This window comes from Strigops habroptila, chromosome 6 (assembly GCF_004027225.2).
Source record: "Strigops habroptila isolate Jane chromosome 6, bStrHab1.2.pri, whole genome shotgun sequence".
NCBI lineage: Eukaryota > Metazoa > Chordata > Aves > Psittaciformes > Psittacidae > Strigops > Strigops habroptila.
Window position 1 is genome coordinate 25457851 of NC_044282.2, and position 23001 is coordinate 25480851.

Consider the following 23001-nt stretch of genomic DNA (forward strand, 5'->3'; position numbering starts at 1 on the left):
GATTTCTTTCTGCATTCTTAATTCCTTCCTCTATTTGTATGATTTACAGTTAAATAATTAATTAATTTTTTTTCCAACAAATTTACTTTCACAGTTTTCATTGCAAGGGTCACATACACCTCTGCTTGGCAGTATATCAGAATGATTTTATTTATAAAATTTCACATTTGAGTGAGAAACATACTAGTACTCAGTTGAATAATAGTGATGCAGAATCTTGTTATATGTAGTCAACAAAACCATTATTTATTTACTTTTTGTTTGGCAGTAGTTAAACCACTGTGGTTTTATCTTTCTAGCATAAAGTGAGAATAAAAGTGAAGAACAAGAAAGCTCGGTGGTGCTATTAGATTTCAGCAAATTGAAGTTTTCAAAGTGCCTCTTCCACTTCTCTCCAAAGCAAAAAAGGTTGATTGTAGAAAAAATAGCATGTTATCTTTGGGAAAAATAGTGTGGAAAGATTTGAAAAGGAAAGATCAGAGATGTGGCAGCATTGTTAGAACCATTGTGCAGACACTTTATTTGTATTGCTGAGAACTATAGGTGTTTTTCATTTGCTGGGGAGAAAACTGTAAATACGCCATATTGCTTTTTATGTTACTAATGTCAGTGAGTTACTGTTTAGTTGGTATCCAGTAAAATCTCTGTCACTGACTTTACAACCAAATGCTATAATGAAATGTCACTTCTACTCAGAAAAATGTTACTTTCCCTTGATTAGCTGGAGTACTAAATCCATTTCAGTAAATGAATCTATTGATTTTAGCTTAATGTGTTGTAATAAAAAATATTTGAGTATGTTCTCAGTTGGTAGATTCATGAGATGTCGTGCTGGATTCTGTTCAGGCATGGAGGTGAGATTTTTATCTATTTGTCACGCGTAAAGCAGAGGAGTCAGCATTGGTACAGAAGGGAATTAGAGACGTGGGTTCTGCTGGACGACAGCTCTCTCACTTAAGCTCTGCAGCATTCATCCACAGGATTTTGCTGGGTCAGCCAAGACCGTGACAGTGCTCTAAGGAGGAGGGAATGAGGCTATAGCAGAGTAGTTCTCTAACGCCTCTTGATCCAGCTGCTCAGTCTGCTAGGACTCAGGCAGTCTTCCAGACAAGGTTAATATCAACTGTGGACCACACTGCCTTGGGGAGCTGCCCATCGCCTACGTATTAATGCTGCACTGCACAAGAAATAAAATGCCCGATTAGTGTCATATGGTAACCTACCCAGTTGTAATTCAATAGCAATACACACAAGTGCAACCCAGCTTCTGCTTTGTTTCATTAGTGGGTCATGGTTAGACACACTTGGTTGCTGACCATTGCAGGAGCAGATTAACTAAGTGTTGTGGCTTTTTTTTTTTAATACAGACCTGTGTGGAATGTAGGGAAGAGGCTGGTCAATGGCAGAAGTGATGTAAAGGAATATGCAAAAGGAGAATTAGAGACAAAAATGTTTTTGTTCTTTTACACAGTAATGCAAGACGCAATTACTAAATTTTCCTACCTCATCACATTCTCTTTCCACCTGTTACACTTTGGATGCCATTAATGCATAGAAAGAGGTATCAGAGTAATTTAACTTCAATAGAAGGAAAACAAAGGAAATCTCTGAATAATTTAGAAGGATGTTTATAGATCAGCGAGTCAGAGGTTTTGGACTTACAATACTGAAGATAATGCTAAAGCAAACAGACCCTGAGTTACTTAATTACTAGCTTGTTAATATTTCATTCAGAACTATAAGGAAAAAATCTGTAATTAGTAATTAGTGGTAGTAGTTATAGTGGGAAACTATAAACCAAGGCTTTCCATTTCAATTCATGGATTACCCCACTGTGGGCACTCTTGCCTGACAAATAACTCCATTTTACCTTGGGCTTTTCAACTGTAGAATTATGTACATAAAATACTTTTATCTAAAGCACACTAATTAAGTTGGTTTCATGTATAAAAATATGCTTTGAGATTATTGGGCAACAGGTTACAGAATTGCTATTGCCATTACCTGTTTTTTCCTTGTTTTTTCTTTTCTTATCTCTTTCTAGCACTGCTTATTCTTCTAGAGAAAAGCCTTTAAGAATTTTTTTTTTCCCCCGGGCTGGAATTGTTAGTGACATTGGCTGGCTCTAGAATGGGTTTATGATGTTACTTGCAATGCTGTTACATCAAGTGGAAAGCAAACCAAATGTTTTCAAATGAATTTGTTAGAGAACCAGTGCTGCTTCGGTCCTTGGCCTCTGGTAGAGGAGGAAGGCTGCACAAACACAACTGTAGCACTTGAGCAGAGTGCTCAAATTAGGCTCTGAATTTTGGAGAATCTAAGAATTGGCCCAAGCAGGGGTCGTTGCAGGCCGCAGCTTATGACAAGGGATTTTTGAGATTTGAGAGGTCATCTGGCTAGAAAACTCAAGAGACTTCCTGGCTTTGCTTACCTTAGCTCTTGCAGGCTAACTGGGTGGAGTCATCTTGTGAAATAAGAATGAAGACTAAATGTTTTCACTTGCTTATTTTGTTATCGATCTACTGTACAATAGCAAAGTGTATGAGCAAAGCCATGAAAAGTGTGCTTATATTCGGTGGGCTTTCCTAGATTTCCTGTCTTGCAAGGCTTTGCAGGACCAGCTATCAAACCATTAATTATCTCCTTTTGTCAGCACTCACCTTTCAGATATGTCATTCTGTTTAGTTAATAGTAAACCAGAAACTTGTATAAAATCCTTATTGATTCGTATAGAAAATTGCTGCCCAAACAGACAAAGGTGTTCATAGGTTTCTCAGACCACGTCTGGCAAAATCCATAAAATCCTTTGAAGCCAGTTGTGACTCTTCCAAGTACATTAATATTGTCCATTCCTTTGCCTTGTGATTCCTGAAGTCTGCCGCTCCACTCCACATCCATTACCATGGTGTCCTGGGAAATCTGGCTTCCTAACTCTGCAGACTCAGTAACAAGGAATGGCAAAGTAGGGGAGAGGCGTGCAATGAAAGGTAAAGCAGTTACAACCCCTCTATAGCCTCATTTACTGACAAGTTTGTGCCATTGATAGATTAGCCCTTGCTTACCTTTCTTTCAGAGGACTGACCTCATCAACTGGCAGGCACCATAAAACCATCTGCAGTGTCTTGAGCCTTGATCGACTTCGTATCTAGCCCCTTCCATTCTGTAACGTCACAATGACCGAGAAGACCTGCATGCTTAGATTTTAGATTATAGGTCAGATTATACAGAATGTCTTTAATTGCTTTTGAAGAAGGAGGAAAAAAGCTTTCCATGATTTAAGCCTGAAAGCCAGTTAGGCTTTGAAGTTTAAGGCAAACTGTTCAAGAAAGGGAGGGAGTTCAAGCCAGCTCAATGCTATAAAGGCAGTTGAGAAGTGAGTTAGGGAAGATGACTTTCACTACAGCAGTTGCTTTGATCAAAGCTAATTTTTGAAAGTCTGACTTAAGTCAGCAGCCATTAATCTTTTTGTTGTGATGTATCATCAGTAAAGGAAAAAAAAATATTTTCTGTCTGATAGGAATATTAGAAGGATGAAAAATGCTTAATATGGCTTTTGCAGGTTTTTTCTCAACACATCTTTGCTTTCTTACTTGCATTATAGCACTGCTGAGTAGTTTTGGGGTTTTTTAAATGTTGTTTGGCTCCTCTTGGCTTTGTGTTTTATATTATTGCAGTGTTTTTATCAGCTCCCTCACTTAAGTGATTCTGGCAGTCAGCTGGAACTCATCCTGTGTCATTACCTACAGAGATGAAGGTTGAGTCAGCAGGATTGTAAACTCCAGTATTGGTGATCAGCTTTAAGAATGCCCTCTCAAACAGCAGGGTCTTAAAAATAATTGTAGTTTGATTTTTTATTTTTTTTTTTTGGTCAGCCTGTATTTGAAATTCAAAGTTCTTGCTTGATTATATAATAGAAATACAAAACCTGAAAATTTTCTTTAAAAAATGTTATTCTGCTGTAAGAGACTTGTGTGATTTCAAGATCTGTCACTCCTTTAAAAATACTAACTATTACACAGACCATATAAAAGCTATGATGAGCAAGACTGATCTCTCCTCTCTGGCTCAACCCTTTAGTTTGTAGGAGACTTGGTTGATGACAAACAATTCAATCTAGTGAAGTGGCTGTCAATTGTCTGCATTTTTATTTCCTACAAGTCCCATAAACTTCTGTATGTTCTAGTATCATATTTATGAGTAACTGGGAATTGCTTGTGAAATGTATGAAAAAAAAAATTACTACTTTTTGTAGGTATTTCCTGGGCAAAACCTGAAACACGTTATAAATACAGAAGACTAAAAGCAAGTTTGTTTAGTTCTGGTTTTAGTTTATGGGGGCATTCTCTCTGTACCATCTCAACATTTTCAAGTATGAATAGGATTTCTAGATGTTGAAAACATATATAAATTTATAATCTTGCTCCCTACCCCCCACCTTTCTAATAATGCTTGCATAACATGTTTAATAATTTACATATCACTTAGCTACCAGTATTTGATAAAATCAGTAGGCCAAATTCAGCTTCCAGTGTTGTATGTGTCTTTGTTTGCCTACTGTAGTGAAGAATGCAAAGTAAAATTTTGATTATATTTTTCTTAATGTTGTTATTCGGTAATGTTCTGAGGTAAAGAAATTTGAACCATGGGGAAAGCAGAGCTCTTAACAAACCAGTTCGGGCTTTGTTAGGCAGTGGAGTAGACATATGAATATATTACATATGATTATCATAAAATTATGGCCTGGAAATTGAGCAGTCATGCTGCTGCATTTTAGACAGTACATTTATAATAAGCTGTAATAAAGTAAACATTTTAAACAGATATAAGAAGAGGCATTACTTGCAGTCACAAATGTACATTTAATTCGTGCTTTTGAAGCTCAATTTAACAAAGCAAACAAATTTCCTTGTAGCGTTAACACAGTTGTTCTCAGTGGTGATTTTGATTTGAGGGTTGGGGGGAACTTTAAGTGTATAAAACTGGCTGTTTAGGATCTAAATGGAGGAAAACAGTATGATTCACAATGGCTGTAATTTGAAAGCTGTATATTGTTACAAGTAAAAGTGGGTTTAAAAGACCCACTTGCAGTTGCTTGCTACTTTGGATTCTAGTTTAAATTTCTTTTGGTTTCTTCTGATATCATTTGGTGTCTTTCCAAAAAGGGTATAAACCCACAGTTTCCAAGAACGTTTCACAAGCCAGATAAGCAGTGACTAGAATTAGGTTTAGGGCCCCGTCCTGGTAACACTAGTGTGGGCTATTTGATCTTATGAAGCTGCTCAGAGGTATGTAATTTACAAGGGTACAAGTTTGTAGAGCCAGGGCCCATATGAATAGCAATCAGATACCATCTGACTCATAAAAGTAGTTTTTCTTCAAATGGCACAGAAAGGCTGCTGGGAAGCTCCTGGTAGCCTGGCTCCAGGGAGTCTCCCTGTAACCCATCCCTGGCGGTGTGACAGCAAGTGGCAGAACCCCTTGTAGGGGGTAAGAAGGACAGATAAAATGAGATTAATTTAGGCTCCTACAGTAGCAGTAGCTCGCGTACAAAGAAAAGACGAAAACATTCATATGAGAAGGTACACTGTAAAATCTATGTGTGATAAACACAAATATTTGTCAAGAGAGCCATCATTACAGAGGTGAAATCCAACAGTTGAAAGGCAGAAAATGTCAGAAAAACTCTTAATCCTATTCTGGCACAGTCATCTAGGTTCTCTTTCAGTTATTTTGAGGGATAGAAATAGCATTGCCGAAGGTTGTAAAATAGTGATAGCATTGCTTTGTCTCTGGAAGATTAGTTTGGGTTTCTACTTATAAATTATTAAAGAGATCTCAGCTACTCTGTGTCACAGGATTTCTTGGTAGCATGAGTGTAAGTACCTGAGGGGTAATTAAGATCAGGTTTAGAGAACCTAATGGGGGGTAAATGCTTTCCCTGTTGTGTGACCACAAACCATCTTTCTCCGTTTCCCCATTTGCAAACTGAAAATAATAAGCCTTGTGAATTTCATAATTTATGAATGAGCTAAATGGTGTTTTCGAAGTATATTCTTTACTATTGGTGCGTAACTCTTGTCTCCTGGATCTTTGTGTCTTAGCATGCAGTGCTCTCAGTTTGGGGCTGTCTCCTTTTTGCAAAAGCAGTGAATAAAACACAAATGAGGGTTAAGACTGGCTTTTCACAAGCTAGCTCATGTCAAGTAGAAATACAGTCCTCAAAATATAATTGGCCGTGGGTGAAATATTTCCTCCCGGAATCATTTCTACATTGTGATTTCAGCTTTTTCTGTCAACTTGTGTTGTATATCCTTGCGCCATCTTCCCTGCCTGTACAGTTGCTTACCTTCCTAGTGGGGGGTGGCATTTTCAGAAATCTCTAGTTGGTTTCCTTGTCCTTCACTGAAAGGATTTTTTTTGCTAATTTGTGTTTCTATAACCCGCTGAACAGTTCTGCAGTTTGTTATGCCATTTTACTATTTTGCTTGCATCTGCCTGTTTTTCTTTGGTACTTTGATGTCCTCAAGTTTCAGTACTGACCCCAGGGATTGTTAGTGGCACAGTTATTCTTGGTGTACCAAATACAAGGTGGCTGTCTCTGGCCTCTGCAAAGTTACCCAGGTACTTGTGGAGAAGCGTTATTCTTGCCTCTTCTACAAATTAATGAACTGCAGAGAAGCTCTGTTTGCACCTAATACACGTCTTCTCTACAGTAAGTTCACACTGATGCTTGCTTTGAGAACTCTGTTACTGCCTGGGTGTTTACTGCAGTTCCCCCATCCCCTAGAGTTTCTTCCTCTTTCATCAGCACATGCTGAGGGTCAGAATTATATGAATTGCTTTTTTAAGACAACTTTATTTAAGAACTCATTGCAGTGGAGGCATGCCAGGTTCATGAGTCCTCAGCACAGAATTCTTCCATTTCTCACTTTTTACAGAAGATATAGAAAGAGGTCTTTTTTTTTTTCTTTAATCCATAGACCTGTAGTGATTAGAGTGACTGGGCAAGGGATATCGATCTTGGAGGACAACCATTTATTACTTTGTTTCATTTAACTGTTCAAGATGTGTATGGCCCCTTGGCTCTCTGCTTCCTGTTCTTGATGATGATTAAAAGAAAATAGGTTTTCGAAACGCTTTAAGGTTCCCTCAGGGGTTAGGCGGAGATGGCAAAGTCTAGCAGGAAGGTCAGCTGCTCTTTGAGTACTGTAGATGCCTGAGTTATAATGCCCAAAGTGTTCAAAGAGTTTGTTGGTTTGCTGTGGCTGACCAGGTTTTCCGGTCAGTGGAACGGGAAGTATAGAAAAGGAGTATCTTGAAGAATGTTCATTTGTGCAAATACAGATACAATTCCACATCCTCGTCTTCACACTTACTAGGTACCTGCTTTGTTTAGATACCAGTCTTCTTCTGAGAGTCCCAAACAAAGCTCAGAAGAACATCAGTTACAGATAGTTCACATGGTGTTGCAAGGTCAGGCGTACAGGAGACCTTCCAGGATACATAAGAATTCTATTTCCAGCTGGTGCTGAAAGTCATTAAACTTGTAATATCACTGATAAGAGGAAGGCTTTTTATTTGTGATGTTTCTAGCAATCGGTTGTTGGGAAAACCCCAGGCCTCCAACCATTCTGTGTATCAGAAAACTGTATTCATATTTCAGATTACATGTAAAAATAAGAGATTCTTTCAGAAAATATTATATGTTAAAAAGAAAGAATAAATCAGAAACTGTGGGTGCTAGACATACTGGAAGACAAACAAAAACCAAAACCAAACCCCAAATGCACAATTTAAAAAAGCCTCACGCTTGTGATTTTGAAACACGATTTTTTCTTTTTGGCCTTTTCCATGATTTTCCAGTGTTTGTCGTTAGCATTGTGGTTCAATTTGGCATGAACAAAAATCTTAAAATTTTTATATTTCTCAGTGTTCCTTCCAGGAATGAGATCTCAAAATTGGAGCATTTCCATTTCCTATGTACACAAGAAGCGGCGTAGTTACACTTAGATGGCTTCATTAATGTTAAATAAACATATCAACTGCATTGTGTTTACCCAAGATGATAACCATTTGTCGGGTAATATATTACTTAAAAGGAAACACAATCAGTATGTTTAATTTAGCAACAGAATTGGTTACCAGTGTTCTTATTTTACTTTCGACAAATTTATGGTTTTGTAAAATAATGTCTTGAATGTCATGTTAAGAGATGGACATTAAGCTACATTACAAAATCTGGTTTGGCTTGAACAAAAATGTGAAGCAGATTATTCAACTGAGTAACTTTTTCCAGTTGACAGTATTAATATTTGAAGTCCTGTGGAATGATATGAACAGGCATTTAATAACCATCTCTTAAATTTTTATAATTCTTTGAGAAGTTTTACTGTGGAAAACATGAGATACTTTATGTGAATGGGGAAGAAAGTTCTTTAAAAGCATCTGAACAAGCTGTCCAAGAATTAGGAAGAAGCTCTGAAGGAACAACTTGGGATCTGTATTAAGTACTGTGTTGCACCCTGTAAGTATTGGGCTACGTACATGGCTGTTGACTCTCAAGGATGTTCTTAGTCAAATCATTAGCATTTCTTGTATTCATGTCCTCATCTGTAATTGCATGTAACAGTGCTTTCACAGGATACTTCTTGCCCATATGCATGTCCCTTTGGGCATGTGCTAAAATCACGCACTAGATGGGAACCCTGTTTCTCACACCTCATTTCCTCTCAATTGCCTTGGTTTGACATGAGGGTCCTTGGAGTTTGCTTGTCACCTTTTGGTCTTCAAAAAGACCGCGTTTCGAGTTTGGCTTATCTTTTTATCTTCACAAGCTGTTTATTTTGTAACTGTTGCTTCTTTATTTTTTCTGTCTCCATCCTATTCCTTCAGGAAGACTTGACCCCTCTTTGTTTCCTCAAATTCCCATGTAATTGTTCTTTCTGTTCCCTGACTGTTGTCATTGCTGTCCTGACTGCTATGGAGTCATAGTACCAGTGGGCAGGTTCATTCTCTTTGTTGTCTGGGACATTCCACATTGCTTGAGAAGTTTAGAAGTAAAGTCTATTATAGTACATGGCAGTTGTGGGCAATCACAGCATTTGAGAGTAATGCAGAAGTCAGGATTTGAGATGTGCTATTTTGCTAGGGGGGTCTTATTTCCTAAACTGTTGTTTGTGGCTGAATATATTCCAATTCCCTCAGGACAAGGAGCTTGCAAATGTCATATTTTTTGGACAGTTCTTAGAAAAATGTGGTTTGATTTTTGTGGGATGGCTGACTAGAGAAGGTGTGGTCTCCAGTTCTGCAGAAGGAGACTGAGAAGCAACCAAATGGTTTCTCCCTCATGAGCAGACAGGTGATCATTTATCTTAGGATGTGCTGCTTTCACAGCAGAGGAAAGTTAGTATCACACTGATTATGAAATAGTCATATCAGAGAGAGGAAGAATTACTTTCCAGGCTTACACAGCAACTCTAAACTTTTCTCCCCTCCAAGCACTGGAACTTGTATTTAAAAAAATAAAACAGTTTGTATACCTTGAGCATATCAAAAATGAATGCCTTCATTGCACATGCCAGCTATAAAAAGCCGAATTCTTCTTACAAAATGGAAAGCCATTACATTTAGAATCTCGCTTGCCTGTTTGCTATGGTCCCTTTTTTAAATTCTGAATTTAGAAATAAACATCTTTTTAATGTAATAAGATTTCTACTGCTGCTTTTGCTTGTTTGTTCTCTCATGGAAGTCAACATTTTCTGCATCTGCTATGATGATAATTTGTTATGGGGTCTTAGAAATCGGCTGATGACTAGGCATGTGGAACAAGCAATAGAAATAGGTGAATTGAAGGATGATTCTCTTTCTGTAAATGTTTGGTAATAGGGAGAAAGTGCAACAAAAAGGCATTTAAAAAGAGAAAGGATTTGAAATAGAATGTGTTCAGATTTTGCTTACAAACATCACTTTCTTTAAAGGGGATTATTTACTGAACTAAAAATCATTTCAATTGCTTTGGAAAAAATATACACATATGGAAATATAGGGCTTCTTTCAGTCAAGGCTTCATTTATCTAAAAGCTTACCTCCTTTTTTCTTTCTAAAGAACTTGAATATGGAGAAGGTAGGTGTATTTGCAAAGTTTAAACTTGTCCGTTGTAGACATGCTTTCTGAAATATTGGCTTAATTACCTTAAAATCTAAATTCTCATTGTTAGTACCTCTTCTGTAAAGTTGAGGCTTGCCCAGAAATTTCATTCTCCTTTGGTTATGATTAAGGGTGATGAGACTAATTTTTTGAGTGAAGTCTTCATAGAAAATATGTGTGCTTCAAATAAATGAACTAGTAGAATGATGGACCAGTCTGTCGATGAAGTGCACTGTGAAGATACACAGAAAAGCCTTGGCCACTGGTAGTCAGCAGAGATAATGCAGGCATGTTCATGGGACTTGAGCTACATTAGATGTAAATTTTTTTTTTTTACATTTACAAAAAAAATTTTTTTTTTTTTACATTTTCTGCATTAGATGTAAATGGTTTCTCCGCTTTTTCAGCTGGATATATTGTATTTTCACATTTTGCTCTAAATTAACATAAAATGTAGCTTCATATAAACACATTGTTGTGATTCATCTCAAAACGGCTCCATTATTCTGCCAGGCAAGATAATTTGAGATGGGTTAGATATTTCACTTTTTTTAATATGTTTTGAATTTCTTTCAGAACATAGAAATGGAAGGAGACTGGAAAACGAGAGATTTCCTAAACCTTAAATGTCATAATTCTTAGTAAAATGAATAAGCTTACCCCACCAAAGTTTTTCCTAGTGAGTACCCCAGATTATGATGGCAGTGGGAAGCCTTTATCAGCGGGGAGAGGAAGATAGCTGTCACCCTCATGTAATCTGACATTCTTGGGCAACTTTTCCGATCATATCTTGTAATCTAGCAGTAACATAGTGACTCAGCTTCCAAGAGGAAGCTCATCTATAATTTGGGGAAGTGATTTCTGTTGGGCAAGTAGGCTGATTCCTGAGAACTAGATCAAATGCAGTCAGGAATGGCAAGTGCTCTTGCTGAGGAATAATTTCTTTCCTCTTGAAAGGAAAGCAGTGTGCAGGTTGGTGTTCGTCCTTGCCTATGGCTCAGTTATGGCCCAGACCAGAGGTGCTGTTCTGATGCACACCACCTCGCACAGCCGTATGTCTGAGATGTGATCCTCTGGGCTTCTAATTCTGACTGGCTGTCTGAAAGCAGGCTAGGGAATAAATTAATTAATGGAGGCTCTGTAGTGTGGTGGTAGTGTCCATCTTGAAAATGCTTAATGCAGGTTCGAGGCATTTTAACCTATCGTATGGCAGAAGCATTGGCACTGTAACAAAAGCATTGCTGTTGATGAGGATAAGCATTTTGGCTGAGAACTGCCAACATCCGTAAGACACTTCTGCTGTTTCTGTGAAGCACTAGCTAGAAATACTAATCGTTTCTCAGGAAGGGAAATGATGGCGCATTACTCAGATACTCTATGGACTGTAATTTAAGTATTACAGTCCATAGTATTACAGGGGAGAAGGAGGGATGAACCCCAAACAACAAAGGGAGGATCAAAAAGACACTGCTCTGAGCAGCTCAGAATTAATTCCCAAAGGGAAGGAAATCCTAGACAGCTAAATATGACAGTTTCCTGTCCCACTTTGAAGCTGAAATACAAGAAAGTAGTACTCAAGTAATAGGTAGATGCAAGGTGTAAATTATGGATACAAGGATCACTATGGGCTTGTTCAGTCCTGTGCGTAAACCATACCCATTTGGAAGTCTACTAAGACACAGTAGTAGAAGAGTATTTTTAATGCTGAAAGGTGTGTTTTGCTCGGAGTACTTGTAGTTTTGATAAAATGCCCAGTAATTCCTAAAATGTTCATTATTATTACAATAAATACGTTTACAAGACTTGAGGTCGCTTAACAAAGTATAGGGAAGAATAGGTCCTGTATTTCTTCCTTTGTAAAATAATTACCACAACTTGCATTTGTTAAAGACTCTGATCACCAGTTTTCTAATGGGAAAATTCATTTAAGTCAGTGCTTTGGCAGGTGCTCATATTTTGTGGAAAGATCTATCTTCCAGATTGCTAATGAATGGCCAAGCAAATGTCTAGATAGTTAATAATCCTGCTTAATTGCCACAGTCAGATAAAGCTGCCATGTAATTTATTGCTATTCTGAGCATCTGAACACTAGAAGAATGATAAACCATGAGAAAGCCTTGTGAGATGGTTGGTTAGTTGAAGTCATTGCCTGCAGTTTTATACATTTCTCTCTCTAGCAGGTGATCCTTCTAACATTTCCCTGCTTGGCAGAAAATCAGACACATGGTCATACCCCCTGCTGCCCCCGCTTCCACTAGGCAGCTGTTTTCCAAGTCATATACCTTCCCAAGGCACTGCGCAGCCAGGTTTCTTCCTGCTTTTATGTATCCATAGTGCACTAGAAAAGGATGTTGTGTTTTCCTGCATACACTTAATGGAACATAAGTATGTCCACAAATGTGTGTCAGTCAAACATCTGGACTGTATATAGCTTTTCAGTGAGGATGGAAAGAAGTGCCGAGCTGTGCAAAGCATGCTGCAAAGGAAGAGATTGCTGATCTGGGCAATTGGTTGATTTCATCTGGGTGCTCATCAGCAGATGAAAACGCCACTTAAGGCTTAAATGTTTTGGGGAAAAAGAGCTTTTTGCAGATGATGGAATGGATGAAGAAACGACGTGTGACACAGAAACCTGACTTCTACTCTGTTAGTCCTGCAGCAGGACAGGCCTTGGTTGTAAGCGGGTTTAACAAAATTGTCTTATAGTGCCATGTTCACTTGACAAGTAAAATCCCAGGTCTCCCTACCCGGGAACAAACACAAGTATTCAGGGTAAATACCAAGAAAAATGTTAGGTTTCTGCTTATCACATTGAGGATAAATCCTGTACGATGCAGTATAGGACTCCTCAGTTCATGCTCAGGACCTTTTTATGAGTTAATTGCCTTTACCTGGGAATTAATGAAAAAGAGGTTCATGGGTTTTTCCACTACATGTGCCATTAAGCTGTCTGGAGACAGTTATGGCCTTTTTCAAATCTGCATCCCTCTGACAGCAGTAAATTCCTGTGTCACCGCTCAGGAGCAAGTAGACAACAAAGGTGAAAAATTATGCTAATGAATTCCAATAACCAGTCCCTTTTTATGAGAGTGCTTATGCATAAGATCCTGAATCCTAAGTGTTATATTACCTTGTACAGCTTTTCATTGGTAAACTATAGCAAACTGAATGGAGCTAGCAGTTAAATACAGCTTCATAGTTCTGAAGAGGCCCTTTGGAACAAAGTGGAGTATATGGATAAAATTGTTAAAGCGTTAGATAAGGTTCTCGCGTTACCATGGTTACTTGAAAATTTTGCATTGTATCATAGATTAGGATGCATAGGATGAAGTAGCCAAAACAACTACAAAGTCCAATGCATATAAACTACATTTCCAAACCACACAGTATTGCCAAATAGAAAGACAAATAGCTCAGGATATTGGCTGCTGACAAATCTATGAATCAATAAAGCGAGGCCTGAAGGAGATTTAGAATATATGGGATTTGCAATTCCGCATTATTTTGGAGTTACAATCTTAATTTTTAAAGACAAATGAAGACAAAAAATTAAGAAAAATCCTCAGTAATGTAAGGAGTGGAATGATTTTCCACAAACTCTTTCTGGTATTGAAATCAGACATTTGGCTTTGAGACCTTCAACAAAGAAGGTTGATGAAACATGGATAATACATTTCGTGCACTTAGGCTGGCAGTAGCACTTACACTGGAAGCAGTTTATTCCCATGGAAACCTATTTGCATTTGGGCCAGAAGTGACTTTTTTTCCCCCTCTGTTAGAGCTGTTGATGTTTTAGCATAATATAATTGCTGTATATTGACAGCAGATTTGAAAAGTATTTCTTAAATGTTGAGTAGCTGAGCACATGTAGAAAGGAGATGTAGTCTGTGCAGATTTTTCTGTGTAGGATGGAAGCATGAAAAATTCCGGCAACTTTTGATACTCTGTTGTTTATCCCTAACAGAAAGAAAAAAAAATATTAATTATAGTATGTTTATCCCTAATAATATTTTTTTTAACAGGTGACAAAAGAACTGAAACAGTACGACAATAAAATTATAGAGTGCAAGTTTGAGAACAACAGCTGGGTCTTCATGAGACAGAGAATAGACAAAAGCTTTCCAAATGCCTACAGCACTGCTATGGGTGAGTAGATCGTTTTGCTTTAAAAGTTTTTCAGGCTCAAATTTTAGTTTTTAACTCTGTTCTAGTTTAAGGAGGAAAGGCACTCTGTGTTCTCATTTTTTAGTTTGAGTCCTGGCTTCTCTAATTTACTATAGTAATACCTCATCTTGCAAATGCTTATGTCGTGTTTAACTTTTATATAGCAGGAATCCTTTGGCTTCAGGTTTATTTGATGAAGTCAGTTAAACAAATACTCTGATGCAGTATTCAACAGATAATGCAGAATCAACTGCCTAAGTCTTTGCAGAACTGCAAACACTTGCTCTAAGAGACTCTAAATGGCAGGGCATGCCTTTTAAGTGAGACTCCCAAAAGGTTTTATTTATGATAGCTTTGCAACAGCAGTTAACTAACATGAGTTCCTAGCACTGTGTTGGCTTTTTGGGATGTAGTGTAAACTGGCACACTATGAATTGAATTTATTGAACAAAAAATCCTTTATAGTTTCACCTCTATTCAAAACACCAAAATCATTATTTGGCAGATGGGCTAGAAAATTAATAGGGGAAAATGTCATCTTAAGTTTTTACAGTAGTTGTACAAACAATGAAGAGGGAAACAAACGAAAGGAGGGGGTATATCCCTGCAGAATTGTGGGCCTTTTATGTTTCTCTACCAAAAAACATTTTGCCAATTACTGTGAATTAAATGATGTTGTTTACTTTCAGGTGAAGTATAAGAGTATGAATTACAGGTGTGTGAGGCTGAATAGCAATAGTCACATTGGTACTGACTTATTAAGTGCCAAAATGAAGTTTATTCAAATTTAAGACCATGCTATTTACTAGGGCATACATAGATGATGTAGGATTTTCTCTGGACCATTCTACTTGTAGTTCTGCCTGAGCAGTGAGTAGATTCTCTTGAATAAAAAACAAAAAACATGGTCATTTTGTCAGAAGATAATAAATCTGTTGGCACCTTAGGGAACCAGCACAGAATGTAGCTGAAATATTTGCTGAGCAGTCCTGTCAGGAAAGAGGAATGGGCCACAAAAGTCGTACAAGTACAACCGCATTTCTTCGTCGCCATGACCTAAATTTCTCTTCTCTGTTTCACCCTAATGTTTCAATAGTTAGTTTTCCTTGGAGTTTTCTTTGAGGAGTTGCATATTCTTCTTTTCTTTCTTCTTAAGAGCATGTGTAGCTGCCCTTTTTCTCTTCTCGTGTTCTCCATTTGCAGAGCACTTACGTTATTCCTGGCTTTTTTTTTTCCCCACCAAAACAAAACGAACTTCCTAAAAATAAAATTAAATGCTACAGGAAGAACTGTTTTGTTAGAAATATTTCAGGTTTTCCATGGGAATTTTCAGAACAGAAAGTTTTCTCTTGGCTTTAAATTTTCACTTTTGACCATTTTTCAGAATCTCCAAAAGTTGTATTTTCTCATTTGAGACTTCCATTGTCTCCTCCTCTGGATACTTCCTCCTCTTGATGAAATAGACTGACTGTTTTTCCATATGTTTGAAATAGCAACAAAAGAAGTACCTGTCTCCAACTTGCTTTTGGACTTTGATACCTTTGAAATTGAGAAGGACTTTTTGAGTGATTAAGATTGGACAGCCCTTAAAAGTTGATGCAGAGTTATGCCATTGTGGCACAAATTCTATTCCTAAACTACTGATAATCATAATGCTTTCCAACTGCTAAAGTCATGTACAGTGCAACTTTTAAAGCACCTTTTCACCAAAAAAATTGATTAAAAAAATGCTAGGAAGGTGTTTTGTTAATTGTAAAGTAATGCTTTGAATGGTTCTAGAATTCTGCAGGAAAGAAAGGAGGGTTTTTAAGAGTCATCGTTATTTGTGACAATGCTCCATTGCAAGTACATTTTAAGGAGTCTTAATATTGTTTAGTACTCTAGGGGATCAGTAGATCGTTTTGCATGGAAATTGCATCCATACTGAGGCCAATCCATGCATGCCTAATAAATTATCCTCTAATCATTTTGTACTTTCTTCCAAGATAGTTGTAGGATTCCTACTTACTTTCTTGCCCTTTATTTTTTCCCTCCTCCTGAAGTCTCTGGGGAGGATTAATTACGAGAGTATAAAGTTACATAGGGAAAGTACTAAAAATATTTCATTTATTTTAAGAGAAGTAAGCCTTTTCATTTATTCCATAAAATCCTGTGGGCCTTTACTTACAAACTACGACCTGGGGAGTCATGTTAAGTCATCCAGGTGTGCTTGTATGTCATACCTGCTGCCTTGGCCACCATGCAGCACTCCAGCCTTTCCTCCATCATACAGTACACACGTAGCTTGCTTGTTGTCAAGTCTTTCTGCCACATGAAGGTGTATGGGTTAAAAAAACCACACTGTGCATTGTGGGTTTATGGTATTGATGCTACTTAGTGGTGAAAAAAAGTTACCGTAATTCAGAGGTTTTCAGTATTGGGCCAGTCTTGGTTCTAGCTATTTGGATTTGATGAGCATTTTAAAGCCATGTCTCACAAGGCCTTTGTTGCTGTTGCTTGCCTCAGTACGATGTCAGTTCTTGGTGTTTTTATAGTTGCCCCGTGAAGCCTACACACGCACACGTGCCTTTTGTTTACTTTATAAAGAGAGATTCCATGATGTAGGGGCCCACTACATGCTTTGCTCTCTGAGGGGCAGAGCAGGGATACTTGACTCCTGACACAACCATCTTGTGAAAGTCCACATTTAAGGCCGAATACTTGAGCTGAGCTATGTTATTTATTTTGCAACAAGGGGATGAAACTATTGAAGTGCCAACTGCAACAAATTGGTTTAGTAACTGAGATTATGTTCTTTATTCCCAGCTGTATGCAACAGCATCCAGAATCCAGTCACAAAGGAGATGCTGTTTGAGTTCATTGACAGATGTGCAGCAGCTTCTCAAGGACAGACACGGAAACACCACCTCGATCCTGACACTGAACTCATGCCACCCCCACCACCCAAAAGGCCACGTACCATACCATAAGGCCTTGGTCTCAGCAGATATTGTTTACAGTTCTGCAGAAGGAGAAACACAAATGTGAAGGCTGGAAGAAAAAATCTGAATTGCTGTAAATACTTGGGTATGGGGTTTTGAGTTTAGAGAGGCTTGAGTGGGTTTTTTTCCTCCCAAATTCCACATGTGAATGGCCATTGTTTTTTAACTGATAAATTCAACCTTACCATGTGGTATTTGAGGACGAAATTTTCAAAGGTCTAGGCAAGAACAGTATAATGAAGTCAATGGGAAGCTGCCTTGTTCATATATGGATCTCTTCACCTTTAATTTATAATGTCAGCAATCTGGAACTGAGAAGACATTGGGATGCTGTACTTTTTAGAGGCTGTGTTTAAAAAAGAAAAAAAAAGCAGAAGTGGTTTTCTATTATTGTTGTTTAACTGGTTGTAGTTTGTCACCCATAGTATAACTGATCATGGTTTCCCTGCATTTCTGAGACTTGCATCTAACAGCAAACAGCAGTGTTGTTTGTGCTTTATGTTGGTTCAAAACTAAGCCACCTTAGATTTCACTGATTTCAAAATTAGCTGGGGTTTTGTTGTTGAAATACTAAAAATGTGAATCCTTCTTGTAAATAGCATCCCTTTGAAAGATGATGTGCTGGGTGTTTGTTTTTCCCCCCTGGTTTGAACCTAACACACCATGTGTATAATGGGCTGATTTTAGCTTTGTCTTTTTAAGTTTACCTGTAGATAAGGAATACACCAAATCCTTAGTGTTAAGGTCTCTGTTAGGAGACTGTAGTACAGGGCTTATTTCTCCACAGTGATACCATTGTAAATATTACTAAAAAGTAAACATCACTGTGATATGCAAGAGTAATGATCAGTGCTAATCATAATGTCTTAGTTCCAGGCACAAAATGGCAAAAGAAATGCCAGACAACGCCTGTGTAAACTACCAGAGAAGGTAGTTGCAGTGGCAGAGAACCACATCAGGCAGAAAGACGCCTGGTTTAGGTAATTGCAGGGCAAAAATAAGCCATTTAGGGGGCGGATGAGTATCCCAGGGAACAGGATGCCCATTTCCAAAGGTGGGGTTGGCTGTCCTGTGGCACTGTGCTCATCCTCTGGCTGACTTTCTTTCATACCAAATGGAGAAGCACATTAATGCCCAGATGGCTCTTGTTGCAGCACACTGGCAGATGTTTGTAATATTCATCCTGAGAAGCTGCATTCTGGTTGTCTAAGGGAGGAGCTATTCTGAGCTAAGGTTAATTGGAAACCAAATGCAGATTTTAAAGTTTACTGTACATTGATCAAGCAGGGATCGAATCAGCTCTTCCTATAGTTTACTTAGTGTGTGTCTTCCGTTCATTCAGCGATCTGATTAGCGAAGCTCATAAATTTGTTATAAGTAAACTGCATTTCTGTTTAAATGAGTTTTAATGTTAGTAAGAAAAATTAACTCCTGCTTTTTTTTTTTTTTTTTTTTTTTTTAATTTTCTATATGGAAACTTTATGACTGTGGTTTGTGGTGGCTTCTCTAGTTATTTCAACCTGTTGTGTAAATGCACACGGCATCATTTAGATGGCGTTCCTAGCATCTCTTTCTGGGGTATTCAATACATGTTTTAGGGAACTGAAGGAGTTATGTAAGTTACTTTTTATACTATGGTAAAACTTGAGGGGAAAAAAAATGTATTCATCAAAAAAGTTGGTTTTTTCAACTGTACATAGTTTCTGCATATTATCTATAGAAAAGTTATAATTATCACCTATGCAAGGGCGCAAAATTATATCCTAAGAAGAGCCTTATGAATTTGATGTGAAAACCTATGCAGCCTCTGTGCATCTGGCATCAAAACACAGTTAATTATTTCTTCACTCAGTATAAATAATTTCCCCCAGATTATACTTGTCATTGAGATTGTCATAACATACACTTCATCACTGATCCTTATGGTTCTGTGGCAGTTGCAATGTGTGTGATGATTACAGCCTTCTCCGTGAGGTTAGGACATTTCATTCTTGTAAGGATGTGTCCAGGTTATTTCTGTCTTCCTTCTTTCCAGCTCTTGCATCTTGTATTTCAACAAGACCTAGCTCTTCTGCTTCAGAGCTGCAGCACCACAGGCTGTCTTTCACGTGCATTCCACCAAGCCCATGGATGTGTTGTGGCCCTTGTATTTTTGACAGTGTGTTTTTTCTCCCACTTTCAGCTTGAACTGGATATTTTGAAAGTTTAATGACTCTGACAAGGTTTAGAGCTCCACATTAACATTTGGTTGTTGAACTCTTCTTGCACTATGACCTGTAGCTTTTTTAGAGAGTTCAATCGCGTTTGTTTTTCTGGAAAAGGAGGCTACTGGGGAAGGGTTGAATGAAGAACCTGATGAAAACAAATAGAATTTCACTTGGACCAGATGGGTTTAATCTGTGAGAAATGCAAACCTCTCTCTGCTACTAGATATTCAAGAGGTTGAAGCTAAGAAGCAAAGAAGAGTCTGTACCAGGGAAATAATGATAAAAAAACCGAAAGCCTAATTTGTCTATTCTTTGGTGTACAGCATGAATCCATCCACTGTTTTGTCATTTGTTAAATATATAATTAAAATTTGGTTTCAGTGGAGTTTCCAGAAAATGTAAGTACATTCCTCTACAAACTGTGTATGAAGTATTTTAATAAAATCAATGGTTTAAAATACTTTTCCTAAGGATGTGTTTGGTTTTGACATCTGTGCTTTCCTGGTGCCAGTGTAAACACAAGGTTACTGTGGTTGTATTGCTGTTCAGTCCTCCAAGAAGATTTATGTACGGTTTTCAGAGATCAGTGGCTTTTCTCTCAGGTAGGAGCCCCACCAGCTTGGAGGTGGCCATGATCCGTTGTGCCATTCTTTAGCACAATTTGCTCTTCCTGCCACTAGAACCAGAAAGGAACCAAATGGTGCCTGAAGTAGGTATTTTATGGCAGGCTGACATTATGTAGTTTATCCATTCAATGTTAAGTGCAGTTGCATGAAAAATTGTGGAGGAGGTCTGCATGGGTCTTCCCTGACAATTTATCATCCAGCACAACCCTAAAGCTGGTAATTCACCTACTTGGACCAGCTCCTGGACTTGTACTGTAATAGGGCAGTTTCCTTTTTCAGGTTGCAGCTGTCTAGAATCAGGAACTAAAAAGCCCATCTTGATTTTTGAAATGTCCTTCTAATTAAGATCCTTCCTTCACTGCCACTATGTTCTTGTTACATGTGCAATTCTTGTGGTGCTTCCCTCAACCATTTCTGATTTTCTAGTGTTTGAGTGTGAATGCTGAACCAGATCTGGCACTTGAGCACACCTGGGGAGGTATGATAAATTCTACTACTACTTGGTACTTGGTACTCTCCTCTATGTATTAAGGAGGCAGGTTGATACACCCAGCCATCACATCACACTGTGTAGTTCATGTTGGCTTGCTTGTTCACTGGAGTAGTCGTTCAGGATCCCTGCTCCTCAGCATAGCAGCTCCTCGGTTTTATGCCTAAGAAGTGTGGCTTTATATGTGCGTAATGTGTAGTTGTATCTTATACCTCAAAATATTCACAAAGGCATTGGCACAGCTAGTTGATTCCTTAGGGTTTATCTGTAGTTAGTAGAGAGAGAATGAAAACCGAAGTCCAGTTTGTTCCTCCTGCATCTCTCCTGCAGATGTCTGCCTGTCCCTTCACTGTTTCCTCTCAACTCTCTTCCAGTCAATATGATGTGTTTCATTTTATGTTACGCCACTATGTTACTGTGAGCACAGTGTTAAATGTTTTTATTGAGGGTAAATTTCACAGCATCAAAATTCTTGCAGTGGTCAATTAAATTTATAGTCTCATTAAAAGTATTCAATTAGCTGGTCAAGAGCTATTTATTTTCCATAGATTATATTGCGTACCTTAGGATATCTAATTAAATCCTAAATCTAAGCAGTTCAGTTAACTTACTTGACAGTAACATTTGGATGAAACACCTTAAATAGATTGCTTCTGGCCTCCTCCACAATGGCACAAGGTTTGCTTTCGCCTTGCCTGGGGACCAGTTCCAAGGTTCTCAAGCCCTACAGGGTTTAGATTTCACCTGTATCCCTTTGTTTCCAGTGTCAGATTTCTACCATCTCTGCTTACGGCACAGCTCCACAAGCTTGCATTCCTGTGTTACACCTACCTACCTGTGTTAAGAGTTGTCCCGCCATCAGACGTGAGAATGAGAAGCCTGTGCCCCAAGACTGACCCTCTGCTTGTGTTTCTTGATGGCAGTGCTCCGCTCCAAGCCTGTGCGCTCATTCCCGCATGACAGCAGCCTTGACGGCTGATGGATAGGGCAGTACCATCCTGGTAAGTCATGCTTGCACAGGGAAATGAAAGCAGCACCTACCAGCTGTGACACTATTTATCATATGAGCAAGGAGCCTTTTCCCCTTCCCTTCCTCCCTCCCTCATGAGCTCATCTCCCTGTTTCACGTACAAACAAAGGTAAGTCATACTCTTTGCACTGAGATCTGGATCAATTAGTTAATGTTTGCAGTGGGAATATTGTTTAGTGCTCTTTCTGCTTCCCCGGTGAGAATCTGCTGAGCTTCCCAACAAGCCAGAGTTTCTATTTAGCTGCAGAGATCTGTAGGGCTGAGGCTGGAGGTTGATTGAGACATTTACAAAATAGTTTTCCCTCAGTCAGGGCTCATTTTTATCTGGTTTATTTCAATCCATAGTCAGCAGTAGGGGGTACATGAGCACATTGTAACCAGTACTAGTATGAGAACCTACCAGTGATGTTGGTGCATACAGAAATACAAAAATGTGAAAGACACTCAATGAACTTGGTGAGGGAACAGCAATCATTTTTTCGTGCATCAGAAAAAAAAAATACCCAACAAAATAAAACCTTAGTTGAACCCACTTCCACTTCTTTTAGAAAACACTGGATAAAATAATAAACATTCTTTAATAAAATGAAATTACAGTCAAATCGACTCCCATGACAGGAATTCATTTAATCAGAAATACTTCTCTCGTCCCCTTTCTGTCTCCTCCTCCCTCAGTATCTTTGTGTCGATTTGACTAGCAGAAAGCACACAAATTGGGTTCAGGAGCACACATACATCTATGATGTTTTGAGAAAATTAAATTTTTAGTAACTCTTTTATGGAGAACTTCCTCTTCTGTGACTAGGTGATAAGGTTGATGTATCAAGCAGGTCTGTGTAAACACTGAAGATGTAACATTGGAGGAACGGTATTTTGTTATTACCGAAATATACTTCAAAGAGTTTCCAAGTTAATTTGATCATCAAAAGGATGAGAAACTTTAATTGAAAGGGTAAAAAATTCCATTCAAAAAGGTAGGATGGTTCGAGAGAAAAAACCTGAGTACGGATTTCCATAGGCGAACTGTGCCGTGGGTCTGGGAGGGGACACTGAGTGTTTTTGTGCCCCACAAGTCAGCAGTGGGTTATAATGACAGCAAATGGGGACCAGGCGAGAGCACAGAGGACCCTGTACAGATGCTACAAGTTTGGCTTTGTGGAGGAAAGGGCATGAAAGGCAGCTAGAACTGGTACCTCCTGTGCCACAGAGGAAGGAAAGAGGTAAAATGATGGTAAGGTGGTGCTCGGAACGGGGAGCTCTAGTTGAAAGATCAGAGGAAAGCAGACATCAGTGGTGCCAAGAAGAGAGATTTACCTAGAAAAAGATGATGGTGACTGGAAAAGGCAGAACAAGTGA

The 23001-nt window shown here is 38.4% G+C and overlaps 1 protein-coding gene across 3 annotated transcripts in view; it reads left to right on the forward strand.

Annotated features, from left to right (window-relative positions):
* RNGTT (RNA guanylyltransferase and 5'-phosphatase) overlaps positions 1–19959 on the forward strand; it is a 192325-nt gene extending 172366 nt beyond the window's left edge. The window contains exons 15-16 of one of the 3 annotated variants that reach the window (XM_030491162.1): positions 14170–14293; positions 17117–19959. In XM_030491162.1, coding sequence (XP_030347022.1) covers positions 14170–14293; positions 17117–17280 — 288 coding nt within the window. In that variant the 3' untranslated portion in view covers positions 17281–19959. Of the gene's footprint in view, positions 1–14169; positions 14294–17116 lie in introns of those variants that run through there. The other 2 variants (XM_030491163.1, XM_030491164.1) reach the window with 2 other exon arrangements.
* The last annotated feature ends 3042 nt before the right edge of the window (positions 19960–23001 follow it).